The sequence below is a fragment of the Bombus huntii genome, chromosome 1, assembly GCF_024542735.1.
Source record: "Bombus huntii isolate Logan2020A chromosome 1, iyBomHunt1.1, whole genome shotgun sequence".
NCBI lineage: Eukaryota > Metazoa > Arthropoda > Insecta > Hymenoptera > Apidae > Bombus > Bombus huntii.
In genome coordinates this window covers 22,048,900-22,075,906 of record NC_066238.1, presented here as the reverse complement: position 1 = coordinate 22,075,906, position 27,007 = coordinate 22,048,900, and the positions used below count along the sequence as shown (strand labels likewise).

The following is a 27,007-nucleotide window of genomic DNA, read 5'->3' as shown; positions in this document are numbered from 1 at the left end:
ATTGATTCGAGAATATAGGATTTCCCCATTTTCATGATTATCGTGATTTTTGTATAAATATATTTTTTAAGATACTAATAATTAGGTACTTATAAATTAGTATTATCAATTATTTTGCATGTATAATTCCGCCTCTAGTATAAGTGTTAATTGAAAACTAACTTTATGTTTCAAAAAGTACTAGCAAAGTCGTTGAGTAACAAGCCACTGATGCTAACACAAATAGCATTGTCGTAATTAAATATTTCTAAATATTCATTTTTCATTTTGAACCTGTAGAAACAATTTATTATATATACTATTAGCTAAGTAATTGCATATTTAATTAAGTCGAAATATAAAACTTAGTTATTTTAATAATTTAAAAAATAAAAAACTGACAAACATTTCAATTTAATTTATGGTTGGAACAAAAGACAGTTATTTTTCATTAATTGAAATATTGCAATGCAGAGTACTTTCCAAAATACGCCGAGAGTATTCCTGATGGTGAAACGAGCGTTGCTTCATCGAACGCAGCTAAAGAAAACAACATCTATGTAGTTGGTGGTACGATGCCTGAAATAGGGGGCGATAAATTGTACAATACCTGTACTATTTGGGGTCCCGATGGAACTTTGATAGCAAAACACCGAAAGGTAAGTAATATATTCCTTTATGGCTTTGAATTTGAAAATATTGGGGCGAAGAAAGTGACTCTATCTAGGAATAATTTAGGAATATACATATGTACATACGTATACTATAACCAATTCTATAATTTACGGTTTATAAAATACGTTATGATACGGGAAACGCCCATTTTTGTTGTAATGTGTTTGTGTTGTATAAATTTTTCACATACTTAAAATATTATTATACTTATTTTTTCTCCTTTTTAAACATTATTAAATGATAGGATTTTTTAATAAAAGAAAGTGATAAAAACGCTGTCAGTTATTAAATAAAAAATAATTAAAGTTTAGGAGTTGGTAACTTTGATATTAAATTACAAAAGTTGCAGCAATAGAATTAGCGACCACATTTTTATGTTATTAGGTACATCTATTCGACATCGACATTCCTAATAAGATTACTTTTCGAGAGAGTGATTCACTCAGTCCTGGTAACTCCCTAACGACGTTCGATGTGAAGGGCTGCAAAATAGGTATTGGCATTTGCTATGATATTAGATTCGAGGAAATGGCACGCATTTATCGGAACAAAGGTACAGTAACTTAATCGATCAATACTTAACTAGCAAAAAACTAACATAATAACATTTCACTTTAACGCATTTAACCAATATTAACATTTAACATTTAACCAATATTATACGCATATGCACATAATGTTACTGTTACATATAATGATATATACGTAGATATACACGTTAATTAAATCCTCTATATGGTATTTTTACTTTGCTATCTTGAATAGATAAATAATCTCGAATATAGACATACTGGTACACTTACGTTGATATACACCTTTGTACATTTGTTTTGCCATTTTGTTTCGCCTTTCAGGAACGATATGTTTGGAAATGATATGATATTGAAAACAAATAGGCCATTAAACGAGAATGGATGGATTCAAACGGAATTAAGTGATCTCAATTCCACAGCTTTGGCGGCTGAACGTGTTTTCCTTTCGAACGGTTTGCTCGCGTCAAATGGTGCAAATTTCAACAAGTATCCACGTGTTTACTATTAAATTCATTTATTTCTTTTTTATTTATTTATTTATTATCTTTTTGGCTCGGTTACCTTCGACGCATTTTGCGTATTTCTTGAGCAATTTTTAAGGTATTATTTCCTATATTATTGAAGAAAGTAATGATTTTTAGATTACCAATAAAAGGTGGATTTAAATTTTATACAAATTGGCATACATTGGCAATTGGCATAATTTAAGGAAATTGGCATACTGAGATGACAAATTACTGACATTCCTTTAGTATGTTATGGAAAATTTGTAAAGGTTTAAAAATTGTTGGAACACTTTGCATGGAATATATATTCTATATAGAATACGAATTCTTTCTCTTTCCTAATTATCGTTTACGTGATAAAATAAGGCGTTTCAATTTGAATTCATTAAATGTTGTCTTAAATATTCAATTTGAAAATTCTTTGGAGAAAATCGAAGAAGATTTAGAACTATTTTTTAATCGATAAACGCTTCAAGAATTGAGAACCACTGACCTAGGGGAACTTGATTAATCGAGGGATACGAATAGTTCCATGATATTGCAGAAGCCATTTACTGCGTTCCCCTAATATGATTACATCGATAAAAGAGAGGTCACTACTTCTTCGCCATATTTCATACGTAAAAATAAAAATCTTATATCAAAGCAAAAAAAGGAGTCACTTTTTTTTTTTTTTTTTTGGACCAGATCGCCATGTCATTAAATCGAGCACAATAATTAAATTAGAAAATTGAGACACCGATTAACACGAAACAGCCACCGTCAACCGAATCTTATGGACGTCTTACAGATTAGAGCGTTTCATTTACTTGAAGCAAAACGAGGATTAACTCGTAGCAACTGAGCAGTAGCTCAGTGCCGAACATTTATCTTCGTTCTCGCCAGTACGGGGAGTGCAAAAAGGCGATTTGCGAAGTCAAATTTGTGCATCAATTTGAGCGGCTTTTTCAACAAATCGAAATTCGAAATGTTGTTAAATACGACTTATTCGGAGACAATGAGGCGAAGATGATTATAAGATTCCATGAAAATATTATGTTAGATGAAAGCTGTTGGTGCCTATTAGTATGGTCCTTCTGTAGTATACACACGTATAATAGAATAATAATAATTTACTACGAGTAAAAGAAACATTTATACGTATCCATAGGGCTTTCGATTTATGAAAATTGAAAAGAAGATATATTCCATTTGGTCGTCGATTCTATTTAAATTCGTTAGTATTCGTTCCAGTTACGTCATTAATAAAACATTTTTATTGATAAGCTACCTAACAAAAAGACCTTTTTGTCACCCCAAATTGCTTCAAAAGAAAATCCCTTGTCAAACAAACCATGTTCCTTGTACGAAAATCTAAAAAGGATTTTCCAAAAAGATGTATTCAGTAAACCGTGGCTTGTGACTGGTGAGTTTGAAAAGAGTTGTTGAAAGTTAATATTCGACCAAGCTCTTGTGACATCAATCACATCTCAACCTACATCAGTGATAATACATCGACACCCGACCTTCGGACACTTTTGGACACATCACCACCTTATCATCATAGCATACACCAAGGCTGTGACGCACCTCCGTCCACATCAGAGATAGGATATGGACCCCCGACCTTCGGACACTTTTCTACATCATAACCTACACCTTTTTTTTTTTTTTTTCGTGGAGAAATCCTCACGGACACCCGCTAGCGGGTAGTGTCGGACTCTTACCGACTAAAACTCCACGGTGGCCTGTCCTGACGCCTGAGTCGAGATGCACCCGGGATCTCTCCCGAATTACTACCGGTTACCCCCGGGCGTCTATCTCTCCTTTCCTCGAAGGGAGGCGTCCTGCTCTTCTTGGACCGCTAGGGGGGGGGGGGGGGACCACGCCCCCTAGCGCCTCGCTCCTGCTGCGTCATCCTGGGGACCCCGTCCCCTGACGCCTCTTCCTGGTTCTTCGCGCTTCTACGGTGGCCGCGGCGGCGCCGGTGGCGGCGTCGCGCCCCTGTGGCGCGTTGTGTTTCTCGGGTGCTGCGATGTCCTGGACGGATCGCGGGCTCGTTCCCGGTTTCTTTCTGCCCGCTCCTTCGCCAGCATGACCTGCTCGCAGTAAGTGCGGATGGCGGCGAACTCCTGGCGCCCTCTGAGCATGGCCGCGACGACCGCTTCGGGGGCTAAGCTCTCGCCGATTTCGAGTCGTAGGACGCGTCGTGGTTCCGCCCACGCCGGACAGAACTCCAGCGTGTGTTGCGCCGTGTCCTCCTCTTCCTCGCAGTGGTGACAGATGGACGTCGCCTCTCGCCGAATCCTTAGCAGGTACTCGCCGAATACTCCGTGGCCGGTGAGCACCTGCGTCATCCTGAAGGTCAGTGGCGCTCCGCCTCGATCCCTCCAGGCCTCCCAGTTGGGAAGCACGGCGCGAACGGCCCGGTGCGGCCGCACGGCGTCCTCCTGGATCAGCTGCGAGCGCCATCGTTCCCATGTCTCCTTCCTCGCTTCCTCCCGGATGTTCGGGGCCGGCTGGCTGGCGGTGGATGGCGTCGGGCTCCTCTGGTGTTCGTATACGCGTTCGAGCGCCAGGGCTTGCAGCTCGAACGGAGGGGACGCCGCCAGCACGGTCGCCGACGCGTACGACGTCGTCCTGTAGCCTCTCGCTATGCGGATGGCGGTCGTCCTCTGCAGCCTCCGCAGCAGTGTCAGGCTGCGGCGACTGGCCGTCAAGCTTCTGGCCCAGACGGGTGCCCCGTAGAGGACTCGGGACCGAACTACTCCCTCGTAGAGTCGGCGGACTCTCGATCCTGCTCCGCCGATGTTCGGTTGGAGGCCGCACAAGGCGTTGGCTGCGGCCGTCGCCTTCGGGACGAAGGTCCGCCTCTTCTCCGCCGATGTTCACCGACAGTCCGGGAGGAGATGTTCCTCTTCGTCGCTGGTCGAAGAACCACAGTGCCTCGCATTTGGCCGGCGACACCGTCAGGCCGAGCCTCCGAATTGCGCCCACCGCGCATGCCACGGCGTCCTCCGTGCGATTCGCCGCGTCGTGCCACCACCGTCCCCCGGCCAGGACCAGGGTATCGTCGGCGTAGCACACCATGCCTGCTCCCGGGGGCATCGGACATCGGAGGACGGAGTCGTAGGCCGTGATCCAGAGTATCGGTCCCAACACCGACCCCTGCGGAACGCCGCGCTCGATCCGTCTTCTTTCCTCCCCGTACTTCCCGGCGTAGACGATGTATCAGTCGGTCAGGTACGCTCGGATGATCCCTACTAGGTACGCCGGGACCTTGAAGTGTCGCAGGGCTTCCACGATCCTGGCTCAGGGGATCGAGTTGAAGGCGTTGGTGACGTCGAGCGATACCGCCACCGCCACCCCTTCTCGGGAGACTTTGTCCTCGGCCATGGTCTTCAGCCTCTTCACCGCGTCCACGGTCGAGCGGCCGCGGCGGAATCCGTATTGGCTGTCGTGCCATCCGGGCGTCCTCTCGGTCATGTGGGCCTCCAGCCGGGCGGCGATGATCCTTTCGAGCATCTTGCCCACCTCGTCCAGCAGGCATATCGGCCTGTACGCGGACGGCGAGTCCGGCGGGCGGCCCTCTTTCCGCAGCAGGACCAACCTGGTCGTCCGCCATGTCCGGGGGTAGGCGTCCTCCTCCAGGCATCTGGTGAACAGGTGTCGCAGGCGGGGAGCCATGGTGACGATCGACTCCACCCACGCCCTGCCAGGTATTCCGTCGGGGCCCGGCGCCACGTCGCGGGATGCCGTCATCCTGGCTGCTTCGAAGAGTTCTTCGTCGGTCACTTGCAGTTCTTCGCTCCATCCCGTTGCGGTCGTCGTCGTTGACGGAGGGGGAGGGTGGCGCCGGTTGGCTCGCGTCCGTGTCTTCCGGCGGGAACAACGTCCCGATGACGTTGTCCAACAACGCCGGATCCATGTCCGAGGTCAGCGGGGGCGCCGAAGGTCGTAGCTTCTTCGTGACTATTTTGTAGGGCCGTCCCCACGGGTCGGATTCGACCTCCTCGATCAGTTCCGTCCAGCACCGAGCTTTCGCGGTCTTGATGTCCCGCTGAAGCGTGCGTCTCGTCTCTCTGTACTCCTCGCAGCAGCTGGAGATCTCTTCCTCGTCGCGCGTCAGTCTGCGACGACGGGCCCTTAGGAATCTGCTGCGGGCCCGAACGCAGTTCTCTCGCATCTCCGCGATCTCCGGAGTCCACCAGTACGTTCCCTGGTCGCGTCCACCCCCCGGGACGGAGCGTGGCATCGAGGCGTCGCACGCCGCGGTCATGTATCTTCGGAGCTCCTCCGCCTCCTCGTCGATGCTTCCCTGCTCGGTCGTCCGTCGGGCGTCCCAGCTCCAGGCGGACACGATCGTGGCCGCCCGTAGCATCTCCTTGTCCCTCTCCTTGAGACGCCATCGCGGTGGCGGGCGGCGACGGTTTTCTCCCGGTCGTCGTCGTCTCCCGGCGTCGTCTTCGGCCCCCAGGGTCACCTCCATCAGTATGTAGAGGTGATCGGACAGCGTTTCCACCCCCTCGGCCACTCTCCAGTCGTGAATTCGCCTGAGCAGCTCCGGGGTAGCCCACGTGATGTCCACTACCGAGGATCCTCTCCACGCCACGCAGGTGCTCGCCGAGCCCCTGTTCGCCAGCAGGAGCCCCAGACCCGCTGCCCAATCGGTGAGCATCCTTCCTCGGGAGTTGGTCCTGGGATTTCCCCATTGCGTCGAGTGGGCGTTGAAGTCCCCGAGGACGAGTACCTGGCGGGGGAGGCATCTTCCGATGCACTCGCCGACTCGATCCAGGAAGTCCCCGTACGCGGCCAGGTCGATGTTCGGGGAGACGTATACCGCCACCACCGCTGCTCCCCGCCACTCGAGACGAAGCCGCTGCCACGGTCCAGCAGGACGCCCGAGGCTGACGTCCACGTTATCCCCGCGGATCCGTCCAGGTCCCCGATCCAGTTGGGCGAGTCGGGAATGCGATGCGGTTCGGCCACCGCCGCCAGGGTGACCTCGTTCTCCCGGATGGTCTGGAGGAGCAGATCTTGCGCTCTTCTCGACCTACCGAAGTTGCATTGCAGCAGGCGCTTGAATTATGCGGTCACCTCCATGGCCTCCTCCCGGCCATCCGCCGCTGCTGGTTCGGCGGCGCTTCCTGGCGTCCCTTCCGCGGCTGCTGCTGCTGCTGGTTGGCGGATCGGTCTCTTCCTCTTGACTTTGGGGGGGGGGGGGTGCATGCCTCTCCGCCCATCCTGTGATTCGCGGGCGCTCCGAGCGACTCGCACAGGGGGCACTTGGGAGCGGACGCGGGACAGTCTCTGGCGCGGTGTCCGCTCCCGCCGCACCTGTAGCACAGGTGTCCTCGGTCTTCGCCGGATACGCAGGTGGCGCGTACGTGCCCCAGTTCCAGGCACCTGAAGCACTGCAACGGCCGCTTCGGGATGGCCCTTATCCTCGCGGTTGACCAGCCCAGGGCTATCTTCTCCGCCTGGGCCAGCTTGCGGGCTCCTGCTGCCGGACACTTGATCCATGCCGACCCGAGGCCGCCTCTGGTGGCGCCGATCTCGCCCACCTGCACCTCCGCGCTGCCGCATCCTGCCGCTGAGGCCAATGCTCTTCGCAACTCCTCCTTCTTGACCGAGATGTCTATACCGGTCACGCGTAGCTCCACCATCCTGGTCGGTGTGGCGATTCTCACCGCCGTCGGGTCCAGCGTCTCGGGCAGACGCGTCGCCAGTAGCGTCGCCTTTCCCCTGTCCTTGTTTCCGGGGACTTGGATTATGATGGCACCCGTCATCGCCTTCTTCATCTCTAAGCGCTCCATGCCGAGCTCCGATAGCGGGATCCTCGTTCTGGCTGCTTCCAGGACGTCGGCGTACGACATTCTCGCTCCCTCGTTCAACGTCAGGGTCACCGCGGATGTTCGCGGTGCGCGAGGGGGCGTGACCGCCTTGGGTGTCCGCGGTGGTCCTTTCTGCGTTGCGGGGGCGCTCGCTTTCGGTGCGCCTGTAGTCCTGCCGGGCTGGGGCTGCTGCCGTTGTGCTCGCGTCGGTGGTAGCGCGGTCGATCCTTTCCTCGCCGCCTCTCCTCCGACGGCGGCGGCTGCTGTCTTCGTCCCGTTCGTCTTCTTCCCCCTTCTCCTTCTTTTCTTCTTCGTCTCTGCCAGTTCCCATCCCCCGTCCTCCTGCTCCCTTGGGGGACTCCGCAGGGAGGATTCGCTTTTGCGAGTCTATGGGGGCTGGCAAACCCACGGTCCCGCAGCCAGGGAGGACCGTCGGGACAAGCGTCCCGCTTACGTGAGTCCTCTATGTACACCGCAAGGAAGGTTGCTGTGGTGTAAGACAAAGATCTTCCCCACGGAGCCTTGGGTAGTAGCGCACCCACGATCCTGATGCCAAGGGTGAGACCGTCGGGAGAGCCGTCGAGGTACGTTTCCTCAACTCCCGCTTACGTGAGTCTCATCTGGGTCTGACTGCACGGTGTGCAAGTAAACCGTGCAGCAGAGACGTGGCGGTACATCCACACGCGCGGTCCCACCGTTGACATATGAACGGTACCACGGGCGGTCGAGTGTTAGCTCTGAGGGAGTAGCGAACCCTCGGCTCGACCAATTATGGGTATGGACTCGTGGTGGCAGTGGTTGTGGCCAAGTGCTGGCAAGAGGGCTGGTTTAAGGGGGACAAAGTCCTCCGAGTGGCCTTCGGCGTGTGAGCAGCGTCCCACCTGCTCCGGATACCGTCCCGGCAGACGGAAGGGCTTGGAAAGGGCCCCGTTCGACCTGAGACGAGAGTGCCTCCTGCGGGCGATTATTTGAGGTAACCGGTACTGTGTACCGAGTGCGCTGGTTGGGCGTATCCCAACTCCGATGGCTTCTAGGGTTGCCCGGGTGCTGTATACGATACTAAATCTCAGGAAAGTACCCGACACCAAGAACCAGACTACATGCTCCCTTGGGGGCGACGTTGTTTGGGCAGCGCGGGGATCGACGGAGCGGTCCTTGCTCGGTCGTCCTTCGGGGGTGTGTTGCAATCGCGTGCCCCCGAATCGTTCCTCCACGATCCTGAGAATGGAAGGTCCTAGTTCTCGGACTACTCTTTCCAGGGCGTCTAGACGCGTCCTGTCGTTTCCCCCTTCCCGCGGAGGACGGACGTATTCGGGCGTCGCGTCGGTGCATCGCGGGCACTCGTGGACGCGTGCAGCCAGTCTCCTCAGTTCCTGGCGGAGGGCTGCGTTCTCCTCTTCCAGCACGGACAGCCTCGTGTCGGTGTCTCGCGCTGGCCTCGTCCTCCTCGAGGATTCCGTGTTCCAGGCGGCGGTGATGTAGCTCGCCGCGTTCTTCAGGGATCTGATGTAGGTCCCCTTGAGGTTTGACGACGTCGTCGCGACGTGCATTATCTCGGACACGTGCATCGTCAGGCTCGCGCTGATGTCCGCCGGGGAGCTCGTCCTCATCTGCGCCTCCAACTCTTCGGACACCTCCGGGGTTGTTGCTGCTATTCTCCTCCTCTTACCCCTGGACGCCATCGAAGCCTGCGACGAGCGCGAGGCGATCGAGGCGACCGACTATCATAACCTACACCTAGCCCCTCAACATCCTAAAACCAAAACGTATATAAACCGAGACTTCACCCAGCTTGGACAGTTCTTGTTCCTCTTCTAGTTGCTGTGCTCATACAACCCCTATTCTCCGATTCGGTGTTATTTTGTGTTTATAATAAAGTTTTATAAAGGAAAATAAGTAGTTGGGTTACGACGCAGCCTTCTTACTACCACCCAAGTACCAACTTTACGTGACATTTTGGCGATCCGTGCCAGGATCCATCAACTTCAAGAAAGCGAAATTACGCATTTCGGCATACGTGCATCATTGAAGATTGAGGGATCAGCGGACCTCTGCAGATCAGCTCACTTTGCGTGAAAACGACTTCTACGGAAAGCGGACTACGGTCATCACCAAAATTGAAACTGGTCACGAAAAGAAGAATATTCAGGTAAAGAACTGGATTCTTTTAAATATTATCGTACTCGTCGCAATAGCTTCGCTAGTACAGACTCCAACAACAGTACAATAACCACTATGAGCAAAAAATCAGAAGACACATCTTCTGTTAGCCCTATGGCTACTGGTGTGGATCCAAGTATTCGGGCCATACTAGACGCTATGCAGAAGCAGAACGAAATCAAGTTAAGAAAACTGTTAAAGGAGACTATTAAAGCAGCGACTAGTCGGAGTTATCAGGGTAGTTTAGTTTCTAATAATTTGAACAAAAGCTTGGAGAAAACAGACGTTACTGTAGGAAATGAAGAAATGGTTTTGAAAGAATTTTCAAAAGAATTGCAGTCTAATGTAGAAAATTCTTATGAAAAGAAAGTATCAATTGACACCGCTTCACAGGATTATATTTTCATTAAAACAGACTTAATGTTTGATGTCAATAGCTCAACAGAATACCAGAAAGAGTCTGTGAAACGAAGGAAAGAAGATATTGCAGTATTGTATAATGATTTGTCACCATCTTCGTCACAAGATACTCAAAATTTACAAGAACGGTTCGACAAAAAAAGTAAAAGTTTAGGAGAAGCAGAAAAAGATCATAACAAGAAGGATAATATTTCAATGAGAAATATTTTGGACGGCGATACAAATAAAGAAAACCAAATTGAAACGAAGGAATTAGAAGCAGTTAGTAAATCAACTGCTGAAAATGATACAAAATCAATAGACAACGTTGAACAAAATATATCATTAGAATCCATACAAAAAGCAAGAGATAATGCTTACAATAATGAACATTTGCTTATAGAAGAAGACCAAATGATGACAGCGAAAAATGCGTGTGACACTACAGAATAAAAAACTTCAGCAGATCTTATGTCGAGAAATTTAGATGCTAATACACAAGAGAAGTCTTTAGAGAATAAAGATGACAAGAATCCATCTCCATCTATGTTAGATAGTAGTAAACGGAGCAGTCGTTATAATGTTGCTGCAAAGCCTGCTACTTCGCCAAAATTTGAAGAAATTGTTTATAATCAAACCAGACAATCAAACACAAATAAAATTTTGCGAAGCGCTTTAAAGACGAAATTAATCGAAGACAAGTCTGAAATAATTAATAAACAAAAGGCATCGGAAAATGTAGAAAATAAATTTGCCAAAGAAGAAAAAAGAGGTGTTAAACAAAAATCAATTTCAGATAGTGAAAACGAAACAACTGATAAGTTCGTCAACGAAGGGAAGTTCTTTTAACGAACACAGCTAGTGATAGCGATAGGTATAAATCTGTAGAAAATGATAATGCAGTAACGGGTGTAATAGCAACTGATGAAGCGAAACATAGAGGCAGACCTAGGAGATCGGATAAAGTCGAAGTTAAAGAAGATGAAAATACAAGTGTAAATTCCGACCAATTGCGGGGAGACGTAACCGCGAGGAGAGACGTCAACGGGGGTCGTACGATTATATCAATCGACACCACGAATTGATCGATCCCCTGATTTCCGTTGAGATAATAGGGGTGATTGAGTTTGTATAACACTGTGATTCACTGAATTATAAATTATATATTTCCAACACTTTACAGATTACACTGACGTAGAGAAATAAATAGTTAACAACTTGTCGCACGAAGATGTGATAGATATGTACGCTAGAGCAGGGCTCTTATAATGGAGATTAATGTATTAATGTACTTAGCACTATAATATATTTAGGAGAGAAGATGTATGTTCGACAACACCGAGAACCGACAAAAGATTTTCGTAAAGTATGCGACTCTCGCGCTATGTGTAGACTGCCGCGTTAGGCGTTAGTTTTTAGACTGACTGTCGCTCTTTTTCTAATACAGAAGAAAAGTTCGGTGTGGGTATGCCCCTGTGCCTAAAGAACGCGGATTCGTTGTCCCCACTTTCGTTAGGAAAAGTGAGGGTAACGAACCGCGGTGTCGATTGGTCATGACCTGCACTACTGCTCGAAGGGATGAGTAGGAAGTCTCCTACCATCGTGGTGGATAGATGACTGTGTGCGTGAGGAAAACATAGCTTGTTTTATTAGAGGGCTATTCGGATTTTCCTAATGGGTGCATACCCGTTTTCTCCGTGTTTTAAGTACGTCTAATAAACCCAAGGACCTCTCTAAAAACCGACTGTGTTTCGAGAATATTTTTAAGCTTTAGAAATTCTTCAAGACAAACGGATTGAAGACACATGGCGAAACACTACAGGGAAGTGAAAGTTATGGTGGGTCCTTAGGTTTATTGAGGGTCGAAGTGACGTTACGCAGGCTGGTTGTTGTCCGGTGGTGCGAGCTGACGCGGGCTGGCGTGCAGATGTTTTAGGCGGCGTAACAACAAGGAAGATCCTAGAAAATGAGAAAGGTGGATTAGAAGAACGAAGAAAACTCGAAGAAGATACAGAAGAAGAAACTACAGAGACAGAAGTCAATTCAAAAGGTATATTAAATAATAAGTGCGATTTACTTGATACCGAAAGAGCTATTGAAATTAATGATACGGTTCAAGATATTAAATTTACTGAAGGTAGAAGCCGCACTCAAAATGATATGGAAGATGTAGTAGAAGATTCACAAGAATTATCTAATAAAAGTAAGTTATCAGAAATAAGGATTGCACTTAACAAAATTGAATATACAAAAACTATTTTACGGAATAAAAAGAATTCATTAGAAAGAGAAAGAGGAGTAAGGGAAAAGAAGAAAATGTACAGACAGAAATTATTTAAAAAAATATATCAGATGATAAATGTGATTTGCTTTAGAAAAAAAAAAAAAAAGAAATATTATCCACAAACTACATTAGGAATTTATCTATTTTAGTGAGGAGAAAGAGAAAGGATAGAGGAGTTGATCAATAGACTGTGGATTTTGAAGCGTTTATGAAAAACTTACAATTTTAATAAAATATTCAATGTAAAGTCTTTGTTATAATATTCAGATAGATAGATGAAAAAAAAACTGAATTTGCATAATTACTCATGGCTTATTGATCAATCATGCGACTCGTTCAGAGGTAACTCGAGTTGTAAAGGCGACAATTTATTAAAAATGGTATATCTGACGTACGATGCATTTGTTCGTGTAAAACTATTTAAATAAGTATAAAAATCACGCGAAAAAAAATCTACTGAAAATAATGTTGAACTAGTTAATAATAATAAATCATATAGTGAAACACAAACCTTAAATCAAGATTTTAAGTTCAAGAAAAAAAAAAAAAGAAAAAAAAAGAAGAAAGAAGTTGATAAAATGACAGCAACATGTAGCAGCAGGCGAGAGAAAATAGGCCAAATTTCTAAAAGAAGAAACGATGCTCAAGAACTCGGAATTTCTCGAGTGGATATGCTAAACAACGAATTTAATGAACAGTTGAAAGAACGTGAAACAGCAATAGAAGGCTTACATCAAATGTTAAAGCATCAATCGGAAATTCATAAAGTTACCTTAAATGAAGCAAGTTTGAAAATAGGAGAACTGCAGAGTGCAGTGTATCAATGTGCACTAAAAATGCAAGTAACGTGACGATTACTTTTAGAACACCACAAGCACCACGAAAACACAATCAAGACCAAACAAGATCAAGTTCAAAAGTGAAGTTACGTGAGCTTATTACTGCTAACGACCAAAAATTGAATTACGATCCCGAGCATCAACTCGCTGATCTTCAAGTAGAATGTTCCGACAAAGACAGGACGACACAAGAGTTCGAGAAACACATAGAGGACATGAAGGAGGAAGTGCAAAAATTAGAATTGCAACTCGACGAGTTACAAAAAAAAGAAAAACACACACGCACGTAAAAAGAGTTCAATCTTTTGGAATACAAATTGAAGAACTAACAATAAAATTAGAAGAAATAACACAGAAGAAATAAGTCACAAATATGAAATTGCCTGATGGCTGATGTTGATCGTTGACGTTTATAGCGAAAGAATTCCGTCAACGGCGCCATCTGGATCCTTGTTGAAAAATTAAACAAGCCGCAATAGCACCATTACGCTCATCACCCAGAGTAGCGTTTGTCGCTGAGTCGAGGAGCTGGAGGATTTCTTATACTCAAGGACATAAATTTTACCACTTCCGGTAACGTTCTTCAGGTGATCCAGGCATTCGAAATCACAACATTCTTTTCCAAGGCGAAATTTTCTGCATGGCTGTAGTAAAAAGAAATCGATCAATTGTACAGATCAATCGTCACTCGACTGCTCGAGAATTCAGGTCATCCAGAGAATAGAATAGAGAAAAATGTAGAAAATGTGGAAAAATGTAGTGCGATCATCACGGTGGGAGGAAATAGGGGGATAGGGACCAAATGAATGAACGAGATGTTAAGGACAACTGACGATAAGTTCTTCTTTTGTCGAGAATTGCATGTTTGTGAATGGTTTGTGGGTGATTAGGTGGAGAGAATTGAAGAGTTTGGAGGTGACTGGAAGAGTGTTTTGGGCAAGGTAGATTGCAGAATGGTTGCGGTAGCATTGTGTTAATTATGGGTTTGTACATGTAATCTTTGTATGTATCACTACATACAACCTAACGTATATTTTTAATAATACATCAGAGTTTTAGTTATTTCATAGCTATGAATTTTATACTCTATAATCTTGACGTTTTATTTCACAGAAGCGTTTGAATATCCATAAAAATTAAATGAACCAATGTATTCATTATCTTATAGAGAAGATATATTATTTTTAATTATGTTCCAATTATTTATCATGATCCTGATTTCCTTATTCTGAAAATTTGAAAGGAAGTTTTGTAGTTTGATACTTTCAGCGACAAAGGGTCAATATTGCTTTAGTATATTTCGTCACATATACATGTATATCTATATATCCACCGAAAATGCGCTCTTGTAGACAAACGCTCGATTCGCGTCATAGCTTTTAAAGCTCGTCGCATCTCAATCCGTTGGAAAAAGTTTTTCCTGTAGCATATTTTATTTTTACGAACCAACAAGGTCTTTGTTTATTTCCTTCTTTTTTTTGCTCCAATTCCCCCATTGTTTTTTCAAGGATAGTATTTCAGAGCCATTAGTCAAGTTCATTGTAACAATAAACGTACGTTTCGGAAACATTTTGTGCTGTGAAACAGAATACACTAAAGTTTGAAGGTCACATCGATTTTCGAAAGTTTATAAATGGAGGTGTATGACAGTATCACCAGCTGTTGCTGTCCCCAAGCGCCAAAATACGTTCTGACTACTATTTTATGTATCTCACAGAAGTATGTCTTCATTCATCATCTCCCATGCCATCCACCAACGTGTTCTTAACATGTTATCTCCTAGTAAAATATTGATGTTGAGTCAGATATCCAACTGAATAATCTTTTCGGTGTCTACTATAAGACATTTAAAACCAAGGCTCGTACACACGTGTGCTTATACGTCAGATGTAATACTTAACACGAAACCTGCTTATATTAATATTAAATTTATGCATAGTAGGATGTTCGACCTTTGTAAAAATGAAATTATAATACATTTCATACAGTTTCACCGTGGAAAAGTGAATCTTTCTAGCATGTCCACGCAAATGCAGGGGAGGGGAGGACTGTGCATGCACCAAACAACTTTACGTTCGTAATTTTTCACACAAATGTACAACTGTAGGGAAAAAATTATCTCTGATTTTTCGGATGTTAGGAATCGACAATATCGCATAACGGAATGCCGTGTTCTACGTATTCTATTTTTGTTACGACGAAGTTGTGGTACAAACGAAGTCCACATAAGAATAGTACAACAAAATCGGTTGAGGTTAGGTTATCGTGCAGATATCGCGGCTTTTGCATTGGAAATCACGCAACTGCCAGTCTCGTCGTTCCTTGTAAACGAAAGAAAGGTATTGTAATCGGTCGGAATTAACATAAAACTCGTCGCATGCGACCATATGGCCTGAATGTTGAATAAACGAGAGTAGAGCGCGAGCTATGTGATTCTAACCGTTTAGGCGGAAACTAATGATTGTAACCAGAGCCGAGATATATGCCAATATTACTTTGCTCGACAAAGCGTATAAGATGAGGAGAGAATCGCGATAAGGTAGAACAAGAGACAGATATTCTCTACGTAAAGCAAGTCTGTCAACTAGATTGAAATCCTACAGCTATAACTACAGTGAATCCATATTCTGGCGAATTGTCTTTTCACAAATGAAGCTTCTGAAGAACGGAATTGATACAATAACTACTGTTCATTCATAACTACTGTTGTAAGAATCTATATATTTGTCTATCTATATCTATATATATATCGATCTATATATATTTGTCAGAATGTCATTTTATCAAAAAACCCATCCTCTGTAATCATAGTTTAACGAAGCATAATTAATAGAAGAGGTAGAGCGTTAAGTGGAGATGATTTAATCACAGTTAAGTAGATAAATCTCTATATTAGTCTCTTTAATTAAAATGTCCTACGTTTTATTTGCGTCATTTTTTTCCTTCATCCAATTTAAAATGTTTAAATAACAATAGCCTATACAATATAATTTTATGTAAAAAAATTGATTATACCATGTTTATTACAGATATTTAACATTTTTGTGTACATACAAAATTTAAATTATACCTCGCTTGAGAACAAAAATTCTATTTATTTTCCTAACATGTACTAATAATTATTGATCAAACTAGAAAAAGCTGGAGGAGATTACTTAGGAAGATTACTTAGCATCTTATATTCCTGGCAAGGCTCGAACGTTTTATCTTCCTTTAGATTTTCCTAAGTTTCCATTTCTCTGACTTGCTATTTTAGTTAGCTTAGTATACGTGCTATACATAGGTATGTATAGTGTCATGATCGCGACAGTCGTGAGTTACCCACGCTTTATCCTCCGTAAACTATTTATAAGAGAAGAACAAATTACATGTTAGAACTTTCATTCAATTTACCAATACAAATAATTTTAAACAAGAAAAAAGACCTAATGCAGTGGTTTCAACTTAAACATATCCAACAGTTATTTACGAATAAATAGTATAAATCTTTTAGCAACATGAAATTCGCGATATTTATTCAAATATTTATATTTACAGTGCGCCATCGGCAAAGAAAACGTGTTTATCGATTTTATGCTTTTGCCACGCAAACAGGGAAATTGCAACTCAAAATTGAATTCGCACTGCAAAGCGTCGACGTTACGACATCAATTACATACTTCAAAAACACCGAAGGTATCACACGGAATCAGAGAGATTCTATGAGAAGTTAAACGCATAGTCACCCTATTGGGAATAGGATTGCTTTGATTCGAGCTCAAACATAGGGAAAGCTGAAAGAATCTTTTGCGGATCTTCCTTCTTCTCTACGTTGGATTTTATACAAAACGACTTTAACCTTTTCAAGGAAATACGGAAATAAGGATTTTAGATAGAGAGAGATTTATCTGGAAGGAAATGGATAGAAAACGTAGAACCAGTTCTTGTTGGTTGAAAGATTTTTTCTCTTCGCAGAGATTCAAGCTTTAAAGAACGATCAAATATGTGCGCAGCTGACTTACGCGTGAAATTATTATTAAAAAAAATTGTTGCATTTAAAAGGATAAATATTAATTTAAATTTAAAAAAATTGTTAGTTCAATTATCATGTTTAATTTAAATTTAAAATAATTGTTAGTTCAATTATCATAAGTTTAAAGATATGTAGATATTGTATTTACATATCGAAAATCAGACAGCAATATTAATTAACACACCTAGTCAAACGCACACGTACTTTAAAACCGTGCTTTAAAATCGATATTCGCTGAAACAATACATCGCTCTGCGCTTCCAATTTGTTTTCGCACGAAGAATCAGTCCACTCATTGTTACCGTCACCATCTCTACCGTAATCTATATTACTCGAATAAATTCTATATCTTGATTGGAAAATCACATATTTTAACGAACTTCCTTATTTTTTGTTTTTTATGACTTTAATTGGCAATTTCCATAATGTTCTATAACTTGACAATAGACTGATAATATTTCAGGATATATATACATACATCATGTTTTTGAGGATTCTGTAGTAAAATATATTATAATAAATTATAGGAAAAACAAACTATTTAAGAAAAAATTACCACCTTCGAGTAATAAATTATAGAAGGTTACCAATGTAATTTAAAACTTAAAACTTAAAAATAATCTATTACACGTAACAAAGAAAAAGATTTCTTCGCAAACGGTAACTCGAAAATTACAGCCATTGCTGTAGAAACATAGTTTTACAGGGAGAAGAATTTCGCTAGAAACTCTCGACGATGTCACATCAAGCGAAAATTCAATAAAGCGATTACTAACCATACTACCAGCGGCAATCGTGTTACGGCAATTCGTAAATAAGTTAGTCTTCTATTTGCAGAAACGTCTCTGGCAATATCGTCACACTCTTGATTACGTCGGCGCTATCAAATGGTCTTTGGAAGAAAGTTTTCCATTATCTACTTTTGCCCATGGCGTCGTTCCAACAAATGAATTCGAGTTCTGAATCGCTTTGTCTCGTATTACCGCTCGTATTACCGCTCGTATTACCGAATTGCTGCTTCTCACGACTAGCAAAGTGTTTCGCAAAAAAAAAAAAAAAAAAAAAAAAAAAAGAAAAAAAAAGAAAAAAAAAAAGAAAAAAAAGAAGAAAAAAAAAGAAAAATGGTATCGGAAGGATAGAAAAAAAAGCGGTGGCCTACATCAAGCAATCTTCATGCCGATAATGCATTTATTATTCAGTTCGTTCATTTTCTATCGCGTAACAGACACTGGGATAACTGACAGAACGAGCGTATAAATCTTGCATCTCTCGACCTGACTTCTCCCGATGGAAAAATATTTACTGGTCTGGAATCGTGCATCGCTAATTAGTAAAAAGGTAATAAGCAAGAAAGCAATTATACTACCGGATTGGTATTTCTATTTTATTGGAGATTAATTAACCTGAGTAAACCAACAAAAACTTATCGAAAATCAATCGAAATTAAATCACCTTTTCAAACAGGCTATAAATAGCCAACTAATATTTGCAGTAATAAACTTCACTTTCGAATAAAGTATACGCTCTATAAATTGTAAATTGATAATTTCGTTATTATATCATTTTTCTTAGTCTAAACTGGATTCAGTGAAAAGAGCTTTCAATTGAATTACACACTTCATTAGTTTATGAATTATATTCGTTACCATACGTACAAAAGAAGGGTGACTGGTTTAAAAATTCAAAGGGTAGAACCTCCAAGCTCACGATTGGAAACAGATTCAGTTCAATGGTTTAATTTGCCATTTAATTGAATTCTCTGGCAATTTCAGCGAACTGTGGGCTTTAGAAGTGTCCAGCATTCAAAGGCAAGACCTCCTCCATCTTTCTCTTTCTTTCAGTTCCAACCTCAAGTAATTGACCTGTTAATTCGACGCTATATTTACATGCTCGCAAGGGATTCAGACGACTTCATTGCGTTAAATTCGCAATTTAGCAAACACGAATGTCTCAATCAATTTGTAGTTCGAAACAAATAAAAGATAATCAATTTTTCAAAATAACAATCGATATGTTCAATGCATTTGTCGATGCGTTTGATCGTTATGTTCATTTAGCATTTTTATAATAAAAGCGTAGAACACATGTACATACACATAATATTCCATGAAATGATTTATACAGACTATGAGTCTCGTTTTATCATATTATAAAAGAATGAATTTTTCCCAATAAATGTAACTTCATACAAAATCTCGTTTAAAAAATTCAGTTTTTATTCTCATCAAATTAATTTAATATCGGAATATGTCATTTTAGTCGTTATAAAAATTTTATGTCAAAAAGCGTTCACAGATACATATATAAATAAATGTCCAATCCTATGCATTTATTTAAGCTGAAATCTGAACTTAAATATTTATTAACAATATTCTGACGAATATATAATGAAAGATAAAAGCAGCTTTATTTTTTTTATAGGATGGCTCATGCTTTTTATTCATTTTATGTTTTTCGTTGTCAGCGCGTAACTACCTATCAACCGCATGAATGCCAGGTTTTACTACTCAGAATCGAAGAAGCGAAGAAGTAAATATACGTTAGCTTGCATGGAAAAACGTTAGATACATATAAAAGTCATAACGTAGCTATTTACACCTATTTACATGGGGAATATTTATTTTTGTATGAAATATTTTTGCTTCTGAATTCTCATTATAAATGTACGTCCATTTCCTACGTTAAAGTACGTCTCTGCTTTGAAAACCTTCATTTAAATATAACGGTTAACAAAATATTATTAGAGAAATATTAAAACGAGACGCTAAAAGAACATTTTAATAAAGTACAAATGATTATTTGTTCTTTATTAAATTGCACTGCTGTAACTCTAATTTTATTAAATTCAAAATGAATCATTTATAAACTGAACCGGAATATAAAATTTTATTCCGCAAAAATCATAAAGTTGAAAGTTAGGAACGAATAACAAATGAATAACCTAGTTTCATTAAAAGGCACGTATACGCCAATCCGCGTAATAACTTTGACACTCCAATTATTATAAAATATGTATCCTTAAGGGATTCTTTTGCGCGAATGCAAAATACTTTTCATACGTGCAACTGAATAAATGGCGCGTGATTTTCAATATTTCTTTTTGTAGAATTTATAACAAAGTAACTTTTTCACAAATGTTTTCGCTAACATTTTTACAACGTAAATGTCTTCTTTTGTAATTAATAATTTCAACATTTCTCTGAACAGTTTCGTTGCGATAAAAAAAATATACAAAGCTTATGACGTACTTGTTTAAAAATATTTATACGGAACAAGACTTTGAATTTGTCAGACCAATCGTTCTAACGAACGAATAAATTAAACGACTCGTAACAAAAAATTATTCCTGTCCATGTTTCTCTTTGTAAAAGTAATTCAAGGCAAGTTAGATGAATCGTTGTGTACCCTATTCGCGTAGCATGTGCTTTAACGACCAGCGTGCAAGCGTTAACGGTGTGCTTTAGTTTCTCTCTGGTTGTGTTAAGTGTTTAAGTAATGAGCATATACTCACTACGGGCGGGTCGCATACGATCGACTGGCACCACTTCAGCCTCGAATTATAGCAGGTGCAGAAACTGCAAACCGAAGGTCCCGGCTCAAACGTAAGATCATGTCGAATGGTTTCTCCTTGAAAGTCAACACAGCTGTTTGTAACATCTGAAAACGATTCTCAGCTTGAATATCTTTGCCATTCGACGGTCGTACGCGCAGTTACGTTAACCGTTTCAACGCCACTCAGCGTGATCATGCTGTACACGTAGTGTGGTGAACTGTGTCGCGATGTTTGGTTACGATTGTCAATTCACAACGCGCTCGGTTCCGAACGTAGCTTGCCGCTAGTCTATCAGAGTTTCCTCTCGTAATTACTTTTCTTTCAAATAATCGTAAACCAAATAAAGAAAAAACTAATGTATAAATTACCTCTTGAATTGGAAAACCAATTACAGAACGTCACACAAACAAAAGGTAAAGCACGAATATTTGGCAACCTTTTGACTCTTTAGTGTAACGTTTCTGATATAGCTGATGAAGTGAAGCGTGAACGCGTTGAACGGTATGTTTCGACAAAAAAAAAAGAGCAGTGCAATCGAGTTGATCGGCACTTCTCGTAAATAAATAAACGAAGCGCTATTGCGCTTCATGGTACAATGCTTCATGGTACAATCCGATACGGATTTTTAAAACATCCCTGATACTGAAACGGCTAATAGCGTTACGAAAACGATCGCGCCAGGAAATTTTTGTTCAACGGATCCGCATTGCGGCTGCCACGATGCTTTTACGTAGCATTGATGCTTCATCGATGAAGCACGATTGAAATTGGATATTCGATTTCTTACTGGGGAGAGAGTTTTCATATCGTGTTTACTGTTTCACTTCGCAAGTGTGCTTTACAGTATACGTTAGAACTTGAAATCGAGCTATTTGAGTTAAAGTAGCTTGTAGCTTGAAATCACGTTTAAAGGATATAAGAATAGAAGGCTAAGAAGGCTAAAATTCAAAAGTGTATATATACATTACTAATATATAATGCCTATAATATATAATATAATAAATAATAATGCCTATATATTGGCTAATTTATCAATTAATTAAATCCGTGTATATCAAGTTTTCTATAATTTAGTACTTTCGTGTAACTACAGAAATTTGATGCAATATAAAACTTGATTAAAACAGCGATTCATTAGGAAACGAGAATAATGATGCAAATATTTTTTGTAGCCATTATATAGGATTTCGATCGCATAATTAATCAGTATCAACTTACCAATCTTTACAAACTGGAAAATATAAAGAAGAACCGACACTATTATGATTACCGCAATTATGATTGCTTTCACGTACACGTTCATTGTTGGTAAAAAATTTCGATGACAAGCGGAAACAAATCAACAATCCAGAAATATCTGCAACAGAAATCAGAATACACTCGTTTTCGCATGGTTGGATCAATTTCGCGTGGGACTAACCTGATTGAACCTAACGCGGGATAATTGCTCAACTCACGACCTTAACCAGCCCGCTTGATTCTCTGTAAATGCTTGAAATTGACGCTTGGATTCTTTCCAGATTAACTAGCTTTGCCCTCCCCCCCCCCTCCCGTTATCTATTTTCTTAGATCGACTTAAACTGCCGCAACATATTATCTTTCTTCTTTTCTTTTCTTTTCTTTTCTTTTCTTTTCTTTTCTTTTCTTTTCTTTTCTTTTCTTTTCTTTTCTTTTCTTTTCTTTTCTTTTCTTTTCTTTTCTTTTCTTTTCTTTTCTTTTCTTTTCTTTTCTTTTCTTTTCTTTTCTTTTCTTTTCTTTTCTTTTCTTTTCTTTTCTTTTCTTTTCTTTTCTTTTCTTTTCTTTTCTTTTCTTTTCTTTTCTTTTCTTTTCTTTTCTTTTCTTTTCTTTTCTTTTCTTTTCTTTTCTTTTCTTTTCTTTTCTTTTCTTTTCTTTTCTTTTCTTTTCTTTTCTTTTCTTTTCTTTTCTTTTCTTTTCTTTTCTTTTCTTTTCTTTTCTTTTCTTTTCTTTTCTTTTCTTTTCTTTTCTTTTCTTTTCTTTTCTTTTCTTTTCTTTTCTTTTCTTTTCTTTTCTTTTCTTTTCTTTTCTTTTCTTTTCTTTTCTTTTCTTTTCTTTTCTTTTCTTTTCTTTTCTTTTCTTTTCTTTTCTTTTCTTTTCTTTTCTTTTCTTTTCTTTTCTTTTCTTTTCTTTTCTTTTCTTTTCTTTTCTTTTCTTTTCTTTTGATCTTTTAAAGCCCTAAATCGCTGGCTATTATATTTTGTACACTCAATTACTCTGTAAGTCATAAGTACATATGTTTTACAACGTTATTTGTCATATTTCAGTTAAACCCCAGAAAAGCCAGAAATATATTTGCAGCGTGTTTTAACGCATCCCTGGCAAAGATCTCAAAAACGAGTTGCGACACAATTTAAAGCGACAAATAGCACCGCGTGTCTCGTTGTGGTAACACACGGTTCGCCAGCTTTTTAAAAGCGCTCTCCGTTTGCTTTTTCCTCTCTTCCCTGTCTCTTCGTTTTTTTCTTCACGAGCAAAACCATTTTCGCGAGGACGAGAGTACGGAAATGACGTACTGGCAATTTTGTTTTGTGATAATACAAGCAGCTCGGTTTCAGTGAATTAAACTTGGCCCCAAGCTTCTACTTATCCCTACCTTCCTTTCCTTTATTTTCCCTTCTATATCGGTTTTGCGGTTTTCCACATTTCCATCACAATAAACCATGTTTTTTCTCGATTTTACATGTTAGCCAATGATTCACGGCAAAAGCGTCGACTGTAAAAATATTTGTAGTTGCAATAGCAACAAGTATGTTTTCTCAAATAGAAAATATTGGGAGCGTACACGCTGGCAAAACAATTCATGAATAGCTCGTCCTCTGCTTGTTATTTGTTTCGATACTGTTAGCAAACAAATTCATGAAACATACTGGTATAGCGTAAAATGAACATAAAAGTTTTGCGTACACTTGAGAGCTGAACTTTGGCTGTTATACGTATATTATATATATACGCACACAGTTATGTATATGTATATATATATAGAAAATTCCTTAGAACTTTGAGCTTAATAACATATTAAAATCATTAACATTAAGGAGGTGAACTTTACTTACTAATTACCAAAGTTTCTTCCGCCAAATAATACATAAAAATTGAAAAAGATAATGTAACTAGTTTTAACTTTTTTTTGTGTTATAATTTGAATCACTCGATTTATCCGACTGAGGATGGTCGATCGCAATCTCAATTTATACATATTCTCATCGCATGAAATAGATCACATGAGGGATTTTCAAAAGTCGATGGAATATTAATGGCGATTAATTATTTACAGGTGTATTCTGTGCGGCTAGAGCAGTCTCCTAATGAATGATTGAGTACCAGGAATGTTAGCGGTAAACAGGATTACGGCTATGAATGATTCTCTAATGTGTATATTAGAGATGAATTTGATAATTTATCCTCATAATATGCAATCCGCTTTTAAGTGGAAATCATAATTAACAATTTCTGTTTGATCAAATATGAAGAGCAGATAAATCGATACGCTTAAATCAATATCAGAATTTCTTAACATTTTTATCAAATATTTTAGCACTTTTCCAATTTAATATAAAATAATATAGAATAACATAACTGTCATTTCTTTATAAAGCGAAAGAAACTTGGGACAACCTAATAGGAATTTACTTTTATTATCCATTATAAAAATGGATTGTTAATCCTCTAGGAGATACGAACAATATAATTGCAATTAATAAGGAATAAGCTAGCATAACTTAAACCAGCTTTTGCAGAAAGCTATTAGCTGAAGATGTTTATTAAACAATGACAACATGAATTTTCTTAAGTACCCCATTTGCTACTTAATCTACTTCGTAAGTACTGTGTGTCCTAGCCTTCAAAGGATGCAATTTTAACCAGAATGTTTCACATTACCTACAATTACCGTATTGTTTCCTTGTAATATAATTTATATTTACATTATCTACGTTACGTTACATTCTACGCGTTAATGTAATGTGATTTTTATTTCTAATCGAAGTTATTTAAAATTTGTAGTATCTGAATAAAAAATTAACAGCCTGCAAAAACTTCACAGAAGCATTAGTATCTTCGAAACTATTGAATTCAAATGGCTAATATTCTTTAACAATATGCACTCGACGACGTTTATCGAGAGAAGTATGTGACGTAATAGTTAAACTTTCAATTCATATACATATATCGTTTATGAAAAAGTAGTCATTCTGCTTTTGTGATCTGTGACACACTATAAATTCTCATAAGCTAACTAACGCGTAATCTTCTGTAACGTATTAATATAATATAGGTATGTATATCTCGACTTTGAGCAACCAATTGGTGATAAATAAGCTTTAGTACATACACGTACTTTCTTACACGTAACAAGAGACCAGTTAACATCTCTGCTCTTAAAAGAAAAACGAAAGAAACTGTGAAAAGCTGCAGAGTTCAGGTCGAATAACACCAGCTCAGATAAATGACCCTCTAACTTACCTTTGTCCTCATCGACGTCAGTGATTTTAAAGCTAGTTATAAAGTGCACTTCTCAGCCAGCGTCCACGGCAGTCAATATTATTTAACGGGTCTTAACGCGATGTAAAAAGGGAAAAAGGAGGAAAGAAGGAACAGGGAAGCAAAGAGAAGAAACGAATTTTTCATTTTCTCGAAACTGGATCAAGTTTCAGGCTGCTCGCCAAAGAGTCTGTAGCTAACGAGACAAGATTAGACAAACCGCGCTTTAAAATTTCCACAGAACTATAATAATCCTCGAAATCAATACGATTCGTCGATCCATCGCCTGATTAAAAAATGAGATAGGATGAAGCTCACTAGTCGGCCTTTGAACTTTCAATAGTGCTTACGGCTCGTATACTCTAGTTTGAATGCTACAATGTAAGCCAAGTCAGCTGTAACTAGCGTTCGCGTGATTGTCGCTATCTATTATTCACGCGTTACACGTTCACCAGACAAACGCGTCTACCGGTTGACATTGTTTTCTGTCCTGAGTTTCAAAGCAATTATGTTGCTTCGTGTAATCAAATCTCGCCAAACTAACGATAAGTTCTTGTTTGATCTTACACAGTTACTAAAACTATACAAGTTAAACCAATCTAGCCTAAACAAGTAATGTCGTTATATATTCTTTTTTAAATCTATATATTGTTTAATAAATCGTGGTTAGGATATAGTAGCTGACAAAAATATTCGGACAAATATATTTGTAGAAACATTTTAGGAGTGTATTATGCATAGTGGCACCATTTAATACTGTACTGTGACTATCATGGTCGTGTTGGTATTATTCGAAACTAATCTGAAAATCTGTATGGAATTTGTAAGATATTTAGTACGAGTACTGTGCATTACTGATATGTACACAACCGAGACGAGATAACGAAGGTATTGCTCTCCATCGTTCATCGCTACGCGTTGCCAATAGCAACGTATAATGCATATATATCTCGCAAAGACCATAAAAGTACCCAATGGAACCACGTTTAATATTTGATAATAATGTCCCATTACAGTTTCGTCATTTTCAATTAATTAAACACGATCCTCTCTTTAAAAATTAGAAGATAAAATACGTAATACAAATCTACTCGAAATCTTTTAAACCTTACGGACGACTACTTATGGTCTTTAAAAGCAGCAGGGATTAGCAGAATATTAACTGCGGATTTTTCTTGGACCGCAGCATGCAATATGGAATATGGTTATTAAAATGTACACTGAAAATTTCATATCCATAAGATACTCGTGCTTGTAGAACCTTGAAAATGAATTCTTAACCCAAATAGTCGACCGCGATACTCGGGAAATTTTGTGAAGCTGACGTCAATACCAATATGTACCGTCGTTGTGCTATTATTTCGTGATAAGCCGTATTGATTGCACTTCCATTTCACGGAATTAATTTTTCCACACAAAAAGTGATAACGATAATCGAAAAAAGAAAAATATACTACCACTTTTCGTATCAGCATACACAAGCGCACTCGATTTTACACGAGTATACAATTTGCAAATTCGACGGAACGATCGGATTTAATTATTTTTTCGATATTTCAGGCATCAAGTTCTATTTACACATCGAACGTTGAAATACGGCGAAATACAAAATGTACAAACCACTCTGGACATTAATTAACTTTAAACGTTATTGATTAATTAAAGAAACCAACCATTGTGTTGATTTTTACATTTTGAAAAATTGTTATCCACTTTTGCTTTGTTTAAAAATTGAAAAAAAAATACGTTTATTGTAA

At 40.3% G+C, this 27,007-nt stretch overlaps 1 protein-coding gene and 2 long non-coding RNA genes across 3 annotated transcripts in view; 2 read left to right on the top strand and 1 right to left on the bottom strand.

Moving 5' to 3' along the window:
- LOC126865949 (uncharacterized) overlaps positions 1-27,007 on the top strand; it is a 60,961-nt gene that overhangs the window by 23,943 nt on the left and 10,011 nt on the right. The window lies entirely within an intron of this gene.
- Positions 56-27,007, top strand: LOC126865730 (omega-amidase NIT2-A-like). The gene is made up of 3 exons (XM_050618579.1): positions 56-638; positions 1,039-1,207; positions 26,811-27,007. The coding sequence occupies exons 1-3, from the start codon at positions 555-557 to the stop codon at positions 26,840-26,842; spliced, it is 285 nt and encodes a 94-aa protein (XP_050474536.1). The 5' UTR covers positions 56-554; the 3' UTR covers positions 26,843-27,007.
- LOC126865937 (uncharacterized) lies at positions 2,388-9,331 on the bottom strand. Its single transcript, XR_007689734.1, has 2 exons — positions 9,244-9,331; positions 2,388-3,331 (listed from the first exon to the last, which is right to left on the bottom strand). It is a non-coding gene; the product is annotated as an uncharacterized LOC126865937 (long non-coding RNA).